This window comes from Amblyomma mixtum, chromosome 5 (genome assembly GCF_055824585.1).
Source record: "Amblyomma mixtum isolate Tamu chromosome 5, ASM5582458v1, whole genome shotgun sequence".
Classification (NCBI taxonomy): Eukaryota; Metazoa; Arthropoda; class Arachnida; order Ixodida; family Ixodidae; genus Amblyomma; species Amblyomma mixtum.
The window spans coordinates 147,242,660-147,260,404 of NC_143016.1; the positions used below are offsets into that span (position 1 = coordinate 147,242,660).

Sequence of the window (17,745 nt, forward strand, 5' to 3'; positions counted from 1 at the left end):
CACTCTTTGGGATCCTGACTAACTGTGTATACTGTATGTACATATTATTATGTACTGTTTTGTAATGTAATGTTCTGTTTTGTTCTGTTTTGTAATAAAAAAAAAAAGGGTAGCGTGGCCGAGCGGTCTAAGGCGCTGGTTTAAGGCACCAGTCTCTTCGGGGGCGTGGGTTCGAATCCCACCGCTGCCATGATTTTTTCCTTATGCTTTTTCTGTCCCTGCCCTGTTGAGTGGCCAGCTGCGCACCCTCCTCCTCCTTCTTGTAATCAGAGTGCAGAAGAGCAATTGCGTGGAAAGGAAGTTAGCAGCCGGAGTATCGGTAGCGTGGCCGAGCGGTCTAAGGCGCTGGTTTAAGGCACCAGTCTCTTCGGGGGCGTGGGTTCGAATCCCACCGCTGCCATGATTTTTTCCTTATGCTTTTTGTGTCCCTGCCCTGTTGAGTGGCCAGCTGCGCACCCTCCTCCTCCTCCTTCTTGTAATCAGAGTGCAGAAGAGCAATTGCGTGGAGAGGAAGTTAGCAGCCGGAGTATCGGTAGCGTGGCCGATCATTCTACTTCCGGCCACCGAGCGTGACGGACGCAGGATCATGAGCTCCAGCGGAGCGGCGATAGCGGCCCTTTCCAGCCGCGGAAACAGGCTCGAGGACAATGAAGATAGCGACTATCAGATTATTCTGCCAACTTTGCCCACCGGACGCGTTGTTTTTAACACGCTTTTTTTGCACGGCGATGTGCGGGTTAGGCCATACAGGGTCGAGGATTTCCGCGACGCCCTTGCCAACGTTGGTGCGCTCCCCGACGTGTTGGCGTTGGGGGCGTATCAGATCAACCATGTGTGGGCTGTCACCTTAACCAGCACAGAAGCAACAAAGAAGCTGGCGGCGTTCAAGGAACTGGAAGTTAAAGGTCGCCGCTGCCTCATCATCGATCCCGAAGACCAACAAGTGAAGCTGCGACTCCACTGGATGTTGCACGGCGTGGCAGATGATGACATCCGGACGGCCTTTGCGGCTTTTGGGAACGTGACCGAAGTGACCCGGGAGAGGTGGCGAGTTCAAGGCGTCAAGGAGAAGGGGTCCACCACGAGGGCGGTGCTCCTGAAATTGAAGCCGGGCATCAAGGTAGATGACTTACCGCACCAGCTGCGAGTCGCCGGGGAATTAGCCCTTGTCGTTGTGCCTGGGCGGGCGATGCAGTGCTTACGCTGTCGAGGCACGGGACACGTCCGCCGCGAATGTAAGGTGCCCCGATGTTCGAAATGTAGGCGCTACGGACATGAGGAGGCTGACTGTGTGCTCACGTACGCTTCGGCCGCGGGACCTGGAACGAGGGAGCGGTCGGCAGAGCTCACTATGGACGTAGTCGAGGCAGAGGAGGCGGCAAAGGGAACCGGAGAAGAGCGTACGCAGGCACAGGAGACAGACTCGTCGGGAGACTCCCCTCGAGACATCAATGCTGCCAGCGGTGCGGGGAGGAGTGACGCTACACCTGACCTCCCTAGGTCAGAGGAAGAGACGTCACCTCAGCCGGCAGACGACATGGAGCAGGATAACGGTGAGGAGCACCCGGACACCAGCGGTACTCGTTCGCCAAGCGTCACAGCCCCAGCCAAGCGACCCCACACACAGACCGATCTCGAAGGTGACAAGGCAACAATCCCCGGTGTCGACGAGCCGCCAGCAAAAGCAGTCCAACCCCGGCGGTCCACACTACGTCCGCGGCCAAACCTTTCTTCGGAGAGGCGTGCAGCGGATAAAGCGCCCCCGCTGCCAGTTCAGCCGCTCGCACCAGACGGAGGCGGTTCCAACGACGGCGTCTAGCCGCGCGCTAGACGAGGAAGGTAAGCACCACGCTCTCGGTCTATTCACCCTTTATGGAAATGGCGCCTGAAACCCCTTTGAGTGTAGCCACGTTAAATGTCAGGGGATTGGCAGCCAAAAAGAAGCAGAGCCAAGTACACCGCCTGCTAAGTGACCATGATATCGACGTGCTTGCCGTACAAGAAACAAAGGTTGATGGGGAGGAAGAGACCGGGAGCATGGTGCAACGTTTCACGGCTAGATTTTACGCCATTGTGAGCCACGCGGTAGGGACATCGGCTGGGTGTGTATTGTTTGTCAAAAAGCTGCCCGGACTGATTGTACAGGCTCACTACTCATGTCTGTCAGGACGGTGTGTTGTAGCCGATTTTGCATATTCCAATGCTGAGTGGCGCATTATTTGTGTGTATGCCCCTAACATTGTTGAGGAAAGAGCAGTGTTTTTCGAGAATGTTATGCAGCAGTTAAGTACGGAGAGGCAGGTTCTAATGCTGGGCGATTTCAACTGTGTACTGAATGCTCGGGACAAAACCAGCACACGCGGCTTCAGAGACAAGAGTACTGATGTGTTGTGCCAGTTAACTAGCGAGTGGAATATGGAAGATGTGGCTGAGTACCTGGGGGGAGCGCGCGCCGTACAGTACACGCACTTCCAAGGTGCGAGCCACGCGCGCCTTGACAGAATTTATGTGTCGCTGGATTTGATTCCCGTATGTAATGAATACCAAGTTGTACCCATGACATTCACGGATCACTGCTTAGTGAAATGCGTATTCGGCACCAGAAAACGAAGGAATGCATTTAGCTGGGAGTTATGGAAATTTAACAACAAATTGCTCAGTGATGAAGCCTTTAGACAGGTTGTACTAAATGAACTCATTAAAGTAAGGCCGGGCACATTGTACGAAATCTGGAAGCAATGGGAGATGTGCAAAGAACAGATTAAAATAAAGGCCATTGATAGGTCCAGTTGCCTGCGGTATCAGGAGAAAATTAAAGAAACCCAGCTAAAGGCTTTGCTGGAAAAACTACATGAGCAAGAATGTAAGGCACCCGGCAAATGGATAGAAGATATTAGGAAAATAAAAGAACAGCTTGCGTTGATGGAAGAAGACAGATACCAAGGAGCGTTAGTGAGGGCAAGGGCGGAAAGCTGGAGCATGGGCGAGACGCCCTCGAAAAGAGCACTGGCATTAGAAAAGGCTCATGCAGAGAAAAATCATATTGATAAGATTGCATGGGGTGGCATGTTATCGTCAGATGACGAACATATCAGACAAGGCTTCTTCCAATATTATCAGCAGCTTTTTAACAAACAGGACGTCGACATAAACTTGTTCAAAGAAAAGTTTCTTAAGGCTATGCCACGACTAGACGAGGACACGAAGAAAAGATTAGAGATGCCAATCACAGAACTCGAGGTCGAAAAAGCAATCGATAGTTTAAATATGGGAAAGTCGCCTGGGCCAGACGGCTTAAGTGCAGCTTTCTATAAGGGGTTTAAGAACGAAATAGCGCCAATATTGACTGCGTTGTTCCAAGAAGCCTACGAAATAAACAGATTGCCGCTGTCATACGGGTTATCTCACACTATTCTAATTCCCAAGACAAATAACGAGGAAAAGCTCCAGCAGGTCACAGCTTACAGGCCAATTTCCTTGACTAATGTCGATTATAAAATTTTAATGAAAGTGCTAGCAAGGAGGCTGCAGTCAGTAATTCAGGATATTGTCGGCCCTCATCAAACGTGCGGGATAAAGGGGAGATCAATTATGACTAACATACACACGGCAAGATCGGTTCTGGAGTGTTGTGATCTGACTAATGAATGTGTGGCCATCCTCCAACTAGACCTCGAAAAAGCATTTGACTGTGTCGCCCACGAAATTTTGCTCAGTATTCTGGACCACGCGAATGTAGGTTCCGTAATTCGAGAGGGCGTGGCCATGGCGTACCGCAGCTGCACTACGAGATTAATTATAAACAAGAGTCTGGGGGCCCCCATTCGGGTGCAACGTTCGGTACGCCAGGGCTGCCCCCTCAGTCCACTTTTGTTTGCCATTTACATAGAGACACTATGTTTGAACATTATTAAGAACGAGGCTGTTCAAGGTTTTAGGTTGCAGGCAGCTGAAGTCAAGTTGCTTGCGTACGCGGATGACCTAGCGGTGTTTGCTGTGAATCAGCAGAGCATACGGGAGGCTGTTGTGTCAGTTGACAGTTTCCGGAAGGCAACCGGAAGTAAAGTGAACTGGGCAAAGTGCCAGGGACTTTGGCATGGGGGTTGGCCATCAACCCCAGATCTTTTTGCAAATGTGACTTGGGTAACTATCCCCCCAAAATACCTAGGAGTGCCACTAAATTGCTACCGGGACAGTGATGCATATTGGAAAGAACAAGCGAACGAACTACGGGAAAAATCAGATAGATGGAAGGGGGCACATTTATCAATCTTGGCGAGAGCGACGGTGTGTAACTTGTTCTTTTTAAGCAAACTGTGGTACGTCATGCAAGTGTTGCACTGTTCCCGGGCAAATGTACAGAAGATACATCGCATTTTAGCTGTTTTTGTTTGGTCCTCGACCTGGGAACGGTTCAGACGGACGAATTTGTTTAGACGTGTGAAAGATGGTGGCCTTGGGCTAGGACATCTGTTTCTGCGCCAGCTTGTAAACAGGTTTTTCTTTTTTCGAGATGTGCGTGACCCTTTTTTGAGAACTATGTGTCAACTAAGGTTGACCCGTGTTTTGCCTGATTTTGTTGTGGGAACAAATTATTTTTCCGGAAGAACTTTAGGTTACTTCAGAGAAGTTGCTGATAGCGTTAAATTTCTTGTTGTGCGTTTTTCGAGAGAATATTTAAGTGACGTGAAGCGGAAAAAGCTATACGCAGATCTGTGTGATGTTGTTTTTCCAGTGCCCATGTACAGAGCTTTGTACGATGGAGGCCACGGAGGGGATGTTCTGAAAAGAGTAAAAAGAATGCAAGTACAGCCAGGAACCAAAACTTTCTTCTTCAAGTTGCATACCGAGACACTATCAGTTAAAGGGTTTTTGGAGGGAAGGGGTTTATTCCTACCGTGGGGTTCGCATTGCCTAATATGCAAGTGCCCCGAAACAATAGACCATGTGTTTCTTCACTGTTGGGAGGGTGTGTTTTTTTGGGACGTTTTGCAACGAACACTTAAAAGAGAACTGCCGCTTCATCCCCACGGTATCAGATATTTGGCAATTGAAAACCTGGACGGGTTCCCGTTTGATCAGGTAATGCTCTGGGGCCTCCATAGTATATGGCGCTCCAGAATGGCGGGGTATTACTGCGACTCTGACGCTAGACCAGCCCGCATGTATTTTCGGGAAAATGTACGTAGATTTGTGGAAGTGATGAAACTGCAAGCATGTGTACCCGATTGGCTACCCAGGATGGAAAATTTGACTCTGTTGAGAGAATTTTAAACTTGACATGGCCAGCCAGGAAGATCTGGCAGGTTGCTGGTTTTCAAAGTTTGGTGTCTGTATTTTTGTGTTGTTTTCTTGAAGGCAATAAAGAAAAAAAAAAAAAAAGTAGCGTGGCCGAGCGGTCTAAGGCGCTGGTTTAAGGTACCAGTATCTTCGGGGGCGTGGGTTCGAATCCCACCGCTGCCATTATTTTTTCCTTGTGCTTTTTGTGTCCCTGCTCTGTTGAGTGGCCAGCTGCGCACCCTCCTCCTCCTCCTTCTTGTAATCAGAGTGCAGAAGAGCAATTGCGTGGAGAGGAAGTTAGCACCTGGAGTATCGGTAGCGTGGCCGAGCGGTCTAAGGCGCTGGTTTAAGGCACCAGTCTCTTCGGGGGCGTGGGTTCGAATCCCACCGCTGCCATGATTTTTTCCTTATGCTTTTTGTGTCCCTGCCCTGTTGAGTGGCCAGCTGCGCACCCTCCTCCTCCTCCTTCTTGTAATCCGAGTGCAGAAGAGCAATTGCGTGGAGAGGAAGTTAGTAGCCGGAGTATCGGTAGCGTGGCCGAGCGAATGTTGGAAAAAAATTGAGCGCCCTTTGATTCCACATGTCTGGTGGTGTCCAACAATATCCGATATCACTGTGTGCAGTCTACGCGCCAATACCTTCATAAAAATTTTGTAGTCCACATTAGTGAGTGCTATGGGTCGATACGCTGTAACCAGTTGTAATTTCTCTATATCATCCGTTTTAGGTATGAGCACTGTATGGGAGATCCCAACAGACGGAGGCAATACGTTTATTTCATAGGCTTCATTGAAAATTGTACACAGCACTGGGGCAATTTCGTGCTTAAATTCTTTACAAAATGCCGCACTGAATCCATCTGGTCCTGGTGATTTTCCTAGGTTTAAGTGATCTATCGCGTGCTCTACCTCGCTGTGAGTTATTGCTAGTTCCATTTTCTTTTTGCTTTCTTCATCAAGCCGTGGCATTGCACCAAGAAACTGATGCGTAAACGCTACTGCGTCTACAGCAGTCGATGAAAAAAGCCTCTGGTAGTATTCATTAAAGGCTTCTTTGATGTGGTCAGTGTCTGCCGATAAGATACCCCCCCATTCTATTTTATCCATGTGATTTCTTTCAGCGCGCGATTTTTCTAGACCAAGAGCACGTTTCGATGGCGCTTCGCCAGCAGCTGTGTCTTCCGCCCTTGCCCTCACTAGTGCTCCGCGATAACGCCGTTCTTCCATAAGCTCTATCTTTTGTTTTGTTTTCCAGTGTGCTTGAAAGCTGTGACGACATCAATGGGCGAGTAGCGATGCTTCAGATTGATCTCGAAAAGGCATTTGATTGTGTTTCCCATGAAATTTCGTTTACCATTTTAGACCATCTGAACGTCGGTTCAGTTATCCGTAAGGGTGTAGCCCTGGCGTATCGAAACTGCACGACGAGACTGATTGTTAACAAGAGTCTGCGGGCCCCCATTAGCGTGCAGCGTTCGGTGCGTCAGGGCTGCCCCCTCAGCCCTCTCTTGTTTTGTATTAACATCGAAACGCTGTGCATGAAAATCTTAGAAAACAATAGTATTAATGGCTATAGGTTACAAGCAGCTGAAGTTAAGCTGCTGGCCTATGCAGATGACGTTGCAGTATTTACGGTTGATCAGGGGAGCATACGTGAAGCTGTCGGGTGTGTACGCGCGTTCAGCGAAGTCACAGTAAGCGGGGTTAACTGGTCCAAGCGCCTTGGGCTCTGGCATGGATGGTGGCCATCCCACCCGGACCATTTCGCCAACGTACCGTGGGCGACGACCCCGGGCAAGTATTTGGGCGTTCCGCTCGATGCTTATCGCGATAGCGAGGAGTATTGGAAAGAGCAAACTAAAGACGCACGTGACCGAGCTGGGGAATGGAAAGGCACCAGCCTTTCAATTTTCGCCAGAGCTACGGTCTGCAATCTTTTTTTTTATTAGCAAACTCTGGTATGTGATGCAGGTTTTGCATTGCTCGCGCGTGAACGTTCAGAAGCTTCACAGGATTTTTGCAGTTTTCATATGGGCGTCCGAATGGGAACGTTGTAGCAGAACGAACCTGTTTCGGCGGGTAAAAGACGGGGGGCTAGGGCTGGGGCACCTCTCTTTAAGGCAGCTGGTGAACCGTTTTTTGTTTTTTCGCGACGTCATAGACCCGTTCTTGCGCACCGTGTGCCAAGTGAAGCTGCGGCGATTGCTGCCGGAGTTTGTGGTATCCACAGAAGAGCTCTCTGGTGGAGCTTTTCGTTACTACAAAGAGATTGTAGCAAGCGTTCGGTTTCTTTCGGCACGTTTTTCCACCGATTATTTGTGGAAAAGGAAAAAGTTGTACAATGATATTTGTGATATTGTTTTCCCAGAGCCCATGTACAGGGCCTTGTACAGAGGAGGCCCGGGAGGGGATGTTTTAAAAAGGGTGAAGAAAATGCAGGTGCCACCAGGAGTAAAGACTTTTCTTTTTTAAGTTACACACCGGGACGTTACCAGTTAAAAAGTTTCTAGAGGGAAAGGATTTCTTTTTACCGTGGGGATCGAACTGCTTAATTTGTAAACAGCCTGAAACAATAGACCATGTTTTTTTGCATTGCTGGGAAGGGGTTTATTTTTGGGACGTGTTACAAAGGACCATAAAGAAAGAGCTACCAGTTGACGCGCACGGAATTCGCTATTTAAGCACTGATAATGAGGATGTGGCACCTTTTGATCTCATAATGCTCTTAGGCCTCCACTGTATATGGCGCTCCAGAATGGCAGGCTACCATTGTGACAAAGACGCACGACCAGCCCGAATTTATTTTCGGGAAAGCATGGACTGGTTTCTTGCAATCCAAAAAGCAGCTGCGGAGCCTCCCGAGTGGCTTTCAAGACTAGAGCCGTTGTGTACGTTGCGGGAATTTTAAGCTCACGAAGCCAGTCTCGTGCTGGCTGACCACGCCAGTGTCGTATGTATATAGCGTTATGTGTATTTTTTGTGCAATGTCATGAGCCAAAGCCAGGCAATAAAGAAAAAAAAAGGAAACGTGGCCGAGCGGTCTAAGGCGCTGGTTTAAGGCACCAGTCTCTTCGGGGGCGTGGGTTCGAGTCCCACCACTGCCATGATTTTTTCCTTATGCTTTTTGTGTCCCTGCCCTGTTGAGTGGCCAGCTGCGCACCCTCCTCCTTCTTGTAATCCGAGCGCAGAAGAGCAATTGCGTGGAGAGGAAGTTAGCAGCCGGAGTATCGGTAGCGTGGCCGAGAGTATTCCACTTCCGGGCGCCGAAGCGAACGGACGTGTGATGACGGGCTCCGTTGGAGCGGGTTCAGCGGCCCAGTCGGGCCGCGGTAACAGGATTTTGGACACTGCTGACCAGGGTTATCAAGTGATACTGCCGCAACTGCCATCAGGTCAGATTGTTTTGAACACAGTTTTTTTGCACGGCGATGTGAGAGCGCGGCCTTTCCGCGTCGAAGATTTCAGAGACGCCCTTGCTAATCTGGGAGCACTCCCAGTTGTTATCGCCCTGGGGGCGTACCAAATGAACCATGTATGGGCGGTAACTTTCAAGACAGCGGAAGCGGTGAAGAGCATGCTCGCTAAAGGCGACATGCTGGTGAAGGAGCGTCGGTGTCTGGTTATAAACCCGAAAAACCAAGACGTCAGGCTCAAGCTTCACTGGCTCCTTCATGGAGTCAGCGACGATGATGTGCAGGCTGCGCTGGCAAATTATGGCAAGGTAACCGATGTGACCAGGGAGAAGTGGCGTATCTACGGCATTACCGATAGGTTGTCGACGACGCGCCTCGTCGCCCTGAAGTTGAAGGCCGGTGTCAGTGTGGAAGACCTGCCCCATCAGGTGCGTGTGGGCGGTGAGCTGACCTTAGTTGTGGTACCGAATCGGGCACTCTTGTGTTTGCGCTGCAACAGTAAGGGCCATATACGGCGTGACTGCAAAGTCCCGCGCGGTTCCCGATGCCGGCGCTTTGGTCACAATGATACGGACTGCGTTAAAACCTACGCAACCATCACCGGTCAGCCGAAAAAGAACGATGTGACCGAGCTCGTTATGGATGACGAAGACGCTGAAGAGGCTTCAAGAGGGGCTGGGAATGTGCCCGTGCAGTCTCCAACGGGCGACAAGGCTGAAGCCGCCGAGGACACTCAAGGCGCCGCCAGCAAAGGCGACCAACAAGATCAAGGCAACACCACCCCCTCGGGGGCGGGGACTGCGAAAGAAGACTCCGGCAAGGAGTTGGAAGTAGTGTCGACGGGAGGCTGGTGGGATTGTGAGCAAACCATGGACACCACAAGTTCAGTGCCAGGAAAAAGAGTGCACGAGGAAACAGTCGTCGCGGGCGACAACGCCGACGTGGAACCGCCTCCCAAGACGTCTGCTACTCGGCGGCCGAGTTTCAAGCCCAAGCCGAACATTCCGCCCGACCGCAGAGGGGGCGGCACGGAGCCCTCGTAGCAGCGTGGGCCAGTCTTGTTCCTGCCCACGAAACTGCAATTAGCGTGCATCATGGAGCTGTATCAAGGGCCAAAACAACGACGAGGACTACTATCTTGCTGCGGGGGCGGAAAAGTCGAGAGCCGCGGTTTTCAACGCCAGCGCCGTACCTCAGATTGTTGAGGTAAGCCCCGTGCGGTCCTTGTGTCCTAGCGTAAATATGGCAGCAAACTTTAAAAAATCCCTCCGTGTAGCAAAGTTGAATGTTTGGGGCTTGGCAAGTAGGCGAAGGCAGTGCCAGGTTAGTAGGCTACTTATCGAAAATGAGCTGGACATCGTTGCTGTCCAAGAAACGAAGGTCAGCAGCGAGGACCAAACGGACCGCATGGTGCATCCCTTTAGAACTCATTTCAATGTTTGTGTAGCTCATGCGGTTGGAACTTAGGCGGGATGCGCGCTCTTTGTACGTAACAGTATTGGGATTTTGGAGGAACAAGTCATTGTTTGCGAAAGTGGCCGTTTTGTTATCCTGGATTTTTCATTCTGTGATTTATTGTGGCGTGTTGTGCGTCTTTATGCGCCTAACAAAGAAACCGATCGCAGAATTTTTTTTGAAAACCTCGAGCAGTATTTGAAAACAGAGCGACATGTTATATTTATGGGAGACTTCAATTGTGTTTGCAGGGCAGAGGACCGAGCTAAAGTCCGTACTCTAAAGGATCAAAGTGTGCAGGTTCTGGATGAGCTCGTAGAGGAGTACGACTTAATAGATGTTGGCTGCATGTTATCACCCGGCAGTCAGGAACAGTTTACTCATTTCCAGGTTGGAAGCCATGCCAGGCTCGATCGCATATACATATCGGTGCATCTGGCGCCGCTCTGCGAAAACTACGAAGTCATTCCAGTATCCTTCTCTGACCACTGCATGGTTTCCTTCACCTTAGGATCAAAATTAAAGGAAGTGAAATTTAATTGGGATTTATGGAAATTTAATGCCAAACTTCTGGACAACAGCTTCGTTTGCGAGGTAAATAATTTACTGAAGTCATTGCATGTGTCTGGAGCCGAAAGCTGGTTGGAAAGGTGGGACGGTTTAAAAAATGACGTAAAAATGAAAGCTATTGAGAGAGCAAGCAAACTAAGATGCGAAGAAAAACAGAAAGAAAAGGAATTGCACAGCCAGTTGAAACTATTGCTGAACATAGAATCTGCGCAGCCTGGTTTATGCATGAACCAGATAAAGGAAGTTAAAAGAAAGCTAGAGCAGGCCAATGAAGATAAGTACCGAGGGGCCGTTGTGCGGGCACGCACTGAGCGATTATGGATGGGTGAGGCGCCCACTAAGCGGTCACTGAGCGGTGAAAAGAGCTATGCCTCGAAAAAAGAAATACAAAAAAGAATGCACAGAAATGAAGAAACCACTGATCCAGAGAAGATAAAACGCGCCTTTTTTGAGCAATATCAAGCTTTGCTAGGACAGGAGCAAGTGAAGAAGGACGGCTTTGAACGTGACTATTTGCGATTAATGCCCAAATTAGATGAGAGTGAGAAGGAAAGACTTGAAGCTCCAATCAGTATAACAGAAATAGAGAAAGCAATTGACCAGTTAAATGCCGGGAAGTCCCCTGGGCCTGACGGCCTGGGTGCAGCTTTCTATAAAGCCTTTAAAGATGAACTAAGTCAGGTCCTGCATAGAGTAATCGAAGAAGGCTATGAAACAAAACGATTGCCGCCATCTTTCAAAGCTGCCCACGTTGTATTGATTCCGAAGTATGAGGACTCAGCAAGGCTGCTTTTGGTGGGGTCTTATCGGCCGATAAGCCTCACCAATGTAGATTACAAAATCCTTATGAAAGTTTTAGCGAGAAGGACACAGAGCGTCATTAAAGACCTAGTGGGACCACACCAAACTTGTGGAATACAAGGACGAAGTATTACGACCAATATACATGTGGCCAGAAGTGTTTTCGAGTGTTGCGATACTTTTGATGGACGAGTTGCGATGATGCAGCTCGACCTAGCAAAAGCTTTTGATCGAGTGTGCCATGAAGTGCTTTTTAATCTCCTAGAATTTGTGAACATAGGAAGTGTTATTACAGAGGGAGTCAAAATGGCTTACTCTGATTGTGCAGTGCGAATTATTATAAATAAGAATCTCACCGAAAGAGTGCCAGTGAAATCGTCTGTGAGGCAGGGCTGTCCATTGTCCCCGTTGCTTTTTGCTTTATACCTAGAGCCGTTATGCTTGAGAATGATACAGAACGAAACGATACGCGGTTTCGCGCTGGAAGCAACGGAGGTAAAAATGCTTGCGTACGCAGATGATGTCGCTATTTTTTGTAGAGACAAAGAAAGCGTTCAAGAAACTGTTAGAGTGGTGGCTGATTTCTGCGCTAAAACTGGGTGCCGTGTTAACTGGGAGAACTCATCTGGATTCTGGCACGGGGAGTGGGATCAAAAGCCTGAAGTGTTTGCCAATGTGCGATGGACAGCGCTGCCCTCAAAGTACTTGGGTGTACCACTTGACCAATACAATGACACTGAAGAATACTGGAATAGGGAAATAGAGAATCTCAGAAGGAAAACGCAAGCATGGAACGGCCGAAACCTATCTATGTTCACACGAGCAACTGTTTGCAGCCTTTTCTTGGTTGCAAAAGTGTGGTATGTCTTGCAGGTATTGTTCATGTCGCGCGTAACCATACAAAAAATACATCGAATCTTTGCTGTTTTCGTGTGGGGAAGCACATGGGAACGTACGAGTCGGGCAAATCTGTTTCTTTCGGTTCGAAAAGGGGGAGTGGGGCTTGTGCATTTGTTTATCAGACAGATTGTGTCGCGTTTTATTTTTCTGCGAGACCAGAATGATCCCTTTTTGTGTACTTTTGTGCAAGTGCGCCTGCGCAATGCTTTGCCTGAGTTTTTGGTGTCCTGTTCTGATAAAAGAACGACAGCCGTAAGAGGATTTTGGCGCGAAGTTGTCACGGCTTTTAACATGCTGAAAGTGCGCTTTTCTTTAGATTATTTAAGTTATGTGTCGAGAAAGAAACTGCATAAAGATTTGTTGGATGTCATGCTGCCTGCACCAGTGTATCGACTGCTTGGTTGCGGAGGCCCAGGGCAAGATGTTCTGAAAAGGGTGAAACGTATGCCAGTAAATCCTAACGTGAAAAGTTTTTTCTTCAAACTCCATACTAACACTCTGCCAGTTAAAACCTGGCTAGAACAAAAAGGCATTTTTGTACCATGGACGGTTAACTGTATGCTCTGCAAAAAGCCTGAGACAGTCGAGCATGTGTTTATATAATGTTGGGATCCGGTATTCCATTGGGACATTCTACAAAGAACAATAAAGAAAGACCTGCCAATCACGCCGTACGGAATCCGGTTCTTAGCGGTAGACGATGACCGAGATGTTCCTTATGATCTCATCATGCTACTGGGCCTCCACAGCATATGGAAAACCAGGATGTCAGTGCGAAATGCCGATGTAAACATTCGACCTGTGAGAGAAAATTTCATTGAAAGTGTTGTGCGTGTGCGGGAATGTTACCGAGCCCAATGGGAGTTACCCGAATGGCTTGGCGTGCTGGATGAGCTTGCAGCCCTTAAGAAGTTTTAAACAACCACGTTGACCGTAGGCCGGTTCACGTGTTTTAGCGGTTTGTTGGTGTGCTTGTTTGTTATCGTTGTCAAAACAGGCAATAAAGAAAAAAAAAGGTAGCGTGGCCGAGCGGTCTAAGGCGCTGGTTTAAGGCACCAGTCTCTTCGGGGGCGTGGGTTCGAATCCCACCGCTGCCATGATTTTTTCCTTGTGCTTTTTGTGTCCCTGCCCTGTTAAGTGGCCAGCTGCGCACCCTCCTCCTCCTTCTTCTTGTAGTCCGAGCGCAGAAGAGCGATTGCGCGGAGAGGAAGTTAGCAGCCGAAGTATCGGTAGCGTGGCCGAGGGGATTCCATTTCCGGCCACCGAGCGTGACGGACGTGTGTGTCATGGGCTCCGTAGGAGCGGCTTCAGCGGCCCAGCAGGGCCGCGGTAACAGGAATATTGCTTCAGAGAATGATTACCAAGTTGTTTTGCCTAGTTTGCCAAGAGGGCGTTTTGTTTTGAACACCGTTTTTCTACACTGTGATGTTAGGGCCCGCCCGTATCGGGCAGAAGATTTTCGCGATGCGCTCGCCGAGTTATCGCTCCTGCCGGAAGTGATTGCCCTCGGAGCCTACCGCATGAGGCATGTGTGGGCGGTGACTTTCAAGGACGAAGATGCGGTGAAAAAGATTGTCGGCATGGGTGAGCTGCTGGTGAAAAAGTGCCGCTGTATCGTAATTGATCCTGCCAACGTTCGCATGAAAGTGCATTGGTTGCTGCACAGCGTGCCCGACGACGACGTACGGTTTGCCTTCGAGCTGTACGGGAAGGTCAAAGACGTCGGCCGAGAGCGGTGGCGGGTGCATGGCCTAGCAGACAAGGGCTCAACTACCAGACTGGTCACCTTGAAGTTGAAGCCGGGCGTAAAGCTGGACGACCTGCCGCACCAGGTGAGCGTCGCCGGAGAGTTGGCCCTCGTGGTCGTGCCAGGCAGGGCTCCACTCTGCCTTCGGTGCCGTGGCACGGGCCACATTCGTCGCGACTGCCGCATCCCTAAGTGCAGTGCATGCCGACGCTTTGGTCATGAGAGCAGCCAGTGCGAGCGGACGTATGCCAGCGTAACAGGACTGACAACCACCGACGACGCCTCAAACCTGCTCATGGACGAGGCGGACATGGAGGATGCAGCATCGGTGGCAAGTGCAAGAACGGAGGTAGCCGAAAATACGGCGATTCCACTGCCGCAGCAGGAGCAACCCGGAACCGAAGCGGTTACTGCAGAGCAGCAGCAACCGCCTTCGCAGGATTCTTCGACAGCTCCGAGCGCCGAGCTGAAAACCTCAGTTGATTATGATGCGGCTCCCAGCACCTTAGAACCCGAGGTTATGGACATCCTTAGCGCTTCAGCCAGCCTGCTGGCGGGGAAACGACCACACGACAAGACCCTTAGCGTTGGGACGAAGGAGGACGGCGGGGGCGGAGACGAGCCACCCACCAATGCCCCAGGTATGCGGAGGTCTACCTTGAAGCCGCGACCGACCATTCCGGTCGATTCGCGGCAGGCGGGTAAACCGCCCCCGTAAATTTAGTTTGTCTAGCTAAGGTGGGTTGGGAGGGGTTTCCGTAAACGCCATGGCCCTCATCCTGAGCGGTTCGTTTTTCGTGTTCGGGCTTATAAAGAGGTGCCAAGTTTACTTGGAGTGTCCTTTTTTGTTGGTTAGAGTTTTATTTTTTTTCTCCTGGCCTTCAACGCGCTTATCGCCACATTATCATGAGCACAGACCCTTGGGCTATTGTAATGGGCACCATTCTACCGTGTAGCCATGGCGGTTAATATCGAAAGAGCGCTACGCCGCGTAGCGACGTTAAACGTACGGGGCCTTGGAGCAAGATGACGACAATGTCAGCTTAGTCGCCTTCTCTTAGATAATGACTTACATATAGTGGGAGTCCAAGAGACAAAAATTGAGAGCCAGGAGCTCACCGACCGAATGGTGTCCAATTTTCGTGCTCATTTCGATGTGTGTATTTCTCACGCGATTGGTGGATCAGGTGGTTGCGCCATATTCATACGCAACAACTTTGAAATCTGCGTGCAGTCAGTATTTTCATGTGACAGTGGACGCCTCTTAATCGCTGATATCGTCTTTGGCGAATTGGAGTGTCGCGTCATCTGTGTATACGCGCCGAATGTTGACATGGAACGGCGGGCATTCTTTGAAAGCCTTGAGGCGTACCTAAATTGTCAGAAAGTGATAATACTGCTAGGCGATTTTAACTGTGTTTGCAATGTTCATGACCGCGCAAAACATTCGCGTGTTCGTGACAAGAGTGCAGAATTTCTTAATACACTTGTGCACGAATATGACCTTGAAGACATTGGTAGCGTTTTCGCCAGCGGTACTCGTCCGCAGTTTACACACTTCCAGCAAGACAGCCATGCAAGGTTAGACAGATTATATGTCTCTGCCGAATTGATACCCTTGTGTAGCGAGTACGAAGTGAAACCCATCGCATACAGCGATCACTGCTTGGTAACGGCACCCTTTGGAAAGACGCAGAGAAAACGAATCTTTAGCTGGAACTTGTGGAAAATGAATGCGCAGCTGTTGGATGACGAAGCTTTTGTCGACGCTGTAACGAAAGAACTGAAAAATTTGACTGCAAGCGAGCCAGAAAGTTACGCCATTCGTTGGGAAGATTTTAAGCAGAAAGTAAAAACAATGGCTATTGAAAGAAGTAGTGTCATTCGACGCAATCAGAAAGAAGCAGAGACAAAGCTTCGCCAGCAACTGCAGTTCTTTGTTAGTATGGAGAATGTCGAACCTGGTCTGTGTGTTAGAGGAATAAAGGAAGTGAAAACTGAACTTGAACGGATAGATTCGGAGAAGTACAAGGCGGCAGTAGGGAGATCATGGTCCGAGAAGCTGTGGGCGGGAGAAATGCCAACCAAGCGGGCTCTCTCAGATGAAAAAAGATACGCATGTCAAAAAGAAATCCGCCAACTAGCTATAGGTGAAAACATCACGTCTAACAGAAATGAAATTAAGCAAGCGATTGCCGAGCACTTTAAGGAAATTCTAAGCCATCCACGGGACCTTTAAGATTGTTTCCAAAAATAATTCCTTCCGTTGATGCCAAAGCTTGACGAAGAAGTAAAGACACAGCTAGAACAACCAATCACACCAAGTGAGATACAATGCGCAATAAATGAGCTGGCAGTCAGGAAAGCACCTGGGCCGGATGGCTTAGGGGCCATTTTCTATAAAACCTTCCGGCCTGAGGTTGCCCAAGTTCTTTATCACGTTGTTAGCGAAGCGTATGACCGCAAAAGACTACCCTTGTCCTTCACAACCTCGCATATCGTGCTAATCCCGAAGAGTGCTGATGCTCAGAAACGTTTGTTGCCAGGCTCATATCGCCCAATAACTCTTGCTAACGTCGACTATAAAATATTCACCAAAGTTCTAGCAAAGCGACTGCACGGCGTTATTAAGAAGTTGGTTGGACTACACCAGACTTGTGGCATTAAAGGCCGCACTATCGCGACGAATGTGCACGTGGCTCGAAGCGTGCTCGAGTGTTGCGATGCGCTGGGCGATCACGTCGCGATGATGCAGCTTGACCTGGCAAAAGCCTTCAACCGTGTCTCGCACAAGGCATTGCTCTGCCTACTTGACCACACGAATGTGGGCAGTGTGATTACGGAAGGCGTCACGATGGCGTACAAAAAATGTACAACGCGTATTATTGTTAACGGTGAGCTCACTGATAGCTTGTGCGTGCTCTCGTCGGTGAGACAGGGATGCCCCCTTTCACCACTGCTGTTTGCCGCTTATCTCGAGCCACTCTGTCTTGCGATGAAACATAATGCGCGCATAACAGGTTACAGACTACAGGCTGCCGAAGTCAAAATTCTGGCGTACGCGGATGACATCGCGGTGTTCTGCGCCAGCAAAGATAGCATTAGAGAGGCAACTAATTTCGTCGAAAAGTTCTGTGAGGCGACTGGAGCCCAGATAAACTGGGATAAAAGTCATGGCTTCTGGCATGGCGATTGGGTGGACACACCAGAAGCCTTTTGTCGGCTCACCTGGTCAATGGTGCCAACGCAGTACCTTGGTGTGCCCCTCGGAAATTATCGCGACCCTGAACCGTACTGGAGGGATCAAGCCTTGATGGCTAAAGAAAAGGCGAACGGGTGGCGAGGCAAGCAACTGTCGATGTTTTATAGAGCCACTGTCTGCAACCTTTTTTTGATATCAAAAATCTGGTACGTCATGAATGTGTTGTGTGCGGCGAGGATGAGCATTAAAAAAATGCACCGGGTTCTTGCTATTGTAACGTGGCGGCCAGCCGAAGAATGAGGCGTGGTGAACGATGGCTATGAGATGATTTAATGGCCGCTGGCCTAGCGCGAGCGCTCCGTCCCGCGCCACTGCCAG

At 49.6% G+C, this 17,745-nt stretch overlaps 1 protein-coding gene, 5 non-coding genes and 1 pseudogene across 6 annotated transcripts; all 7 read left to right on the top strand.

The window, feature by feature from the left end:
• The first annotated feature begins 108 nt into the window (after positions 1-108).
• TRNAL-AAG (transfer RNA leucine (anticodon AAG)) lies at positions 109-190 on the top strand. The gene has a single exon. It is a non-coding gene; the product is annotated as a tRNA-Leu (tRNA).
• Positions 191-318: 128 nt separating this feature from the next.
• Positions 319-400, top strand: TRNAL-AAG (transfer RNA leucine (anticodon AAG)). Its single transcript has one exon. It is a non-coding gene; the product is annotated as a tRNA-Leu (tRNA).
• A 135-nt stretch (positions 401-535) lies between these two features.
• On the top strand, positions 536-6,650 carry LOC149344052 (uncharacterized). The gene is made up of 2 exons (XM_089547132.1): positions 536-1,648; positions 6,642-6,650. Exons 1-2 carry the CDS (start codon positions 587-589, stop codon positions 6,648-6,650), a joined length of 1,071 nt encoding a protein of 356 aa, XP_089403258.1. The 5' UTR covers positions 536-586.
• On the top strand, positions 5,382-5,463 carry TRNAL-AAG (transfer RNA leucine (anticodon AAG)). The gene has a single exon. It is a non-coding gene; the product is annotated as a tRNA-Leu (tRNA).
• On the top strand, positions 5,595-5,676 carry TRNAL-AAG (transfer RNA leucine (anticodon AAG)). The gene has a single exon. It is a non-coding gene; the product is annotated as a tRNA-Leu (tRNA).
• A 5,678-nt stretch (positions 6,651-12,328) lies between the features above and the next one.
• On the top strand, positions 12,329-13,336 carry LOC149344055 (uncharacterized; annotated as a pseudogene).
• Positions 13,337-13,433: 97 nt separating this feature from the next.
• TRNAL-AAG (transfer RNA leucine (anticodon AAG)) lies at positions 13,434-13,515 on the top strand. The gene has a single exon. It is a non-coding gene; the product is annotated as a tRNA-Leu (tRNA).
• Positions 13,516-17,745: the final 4,230 nt, after the last annotated feature.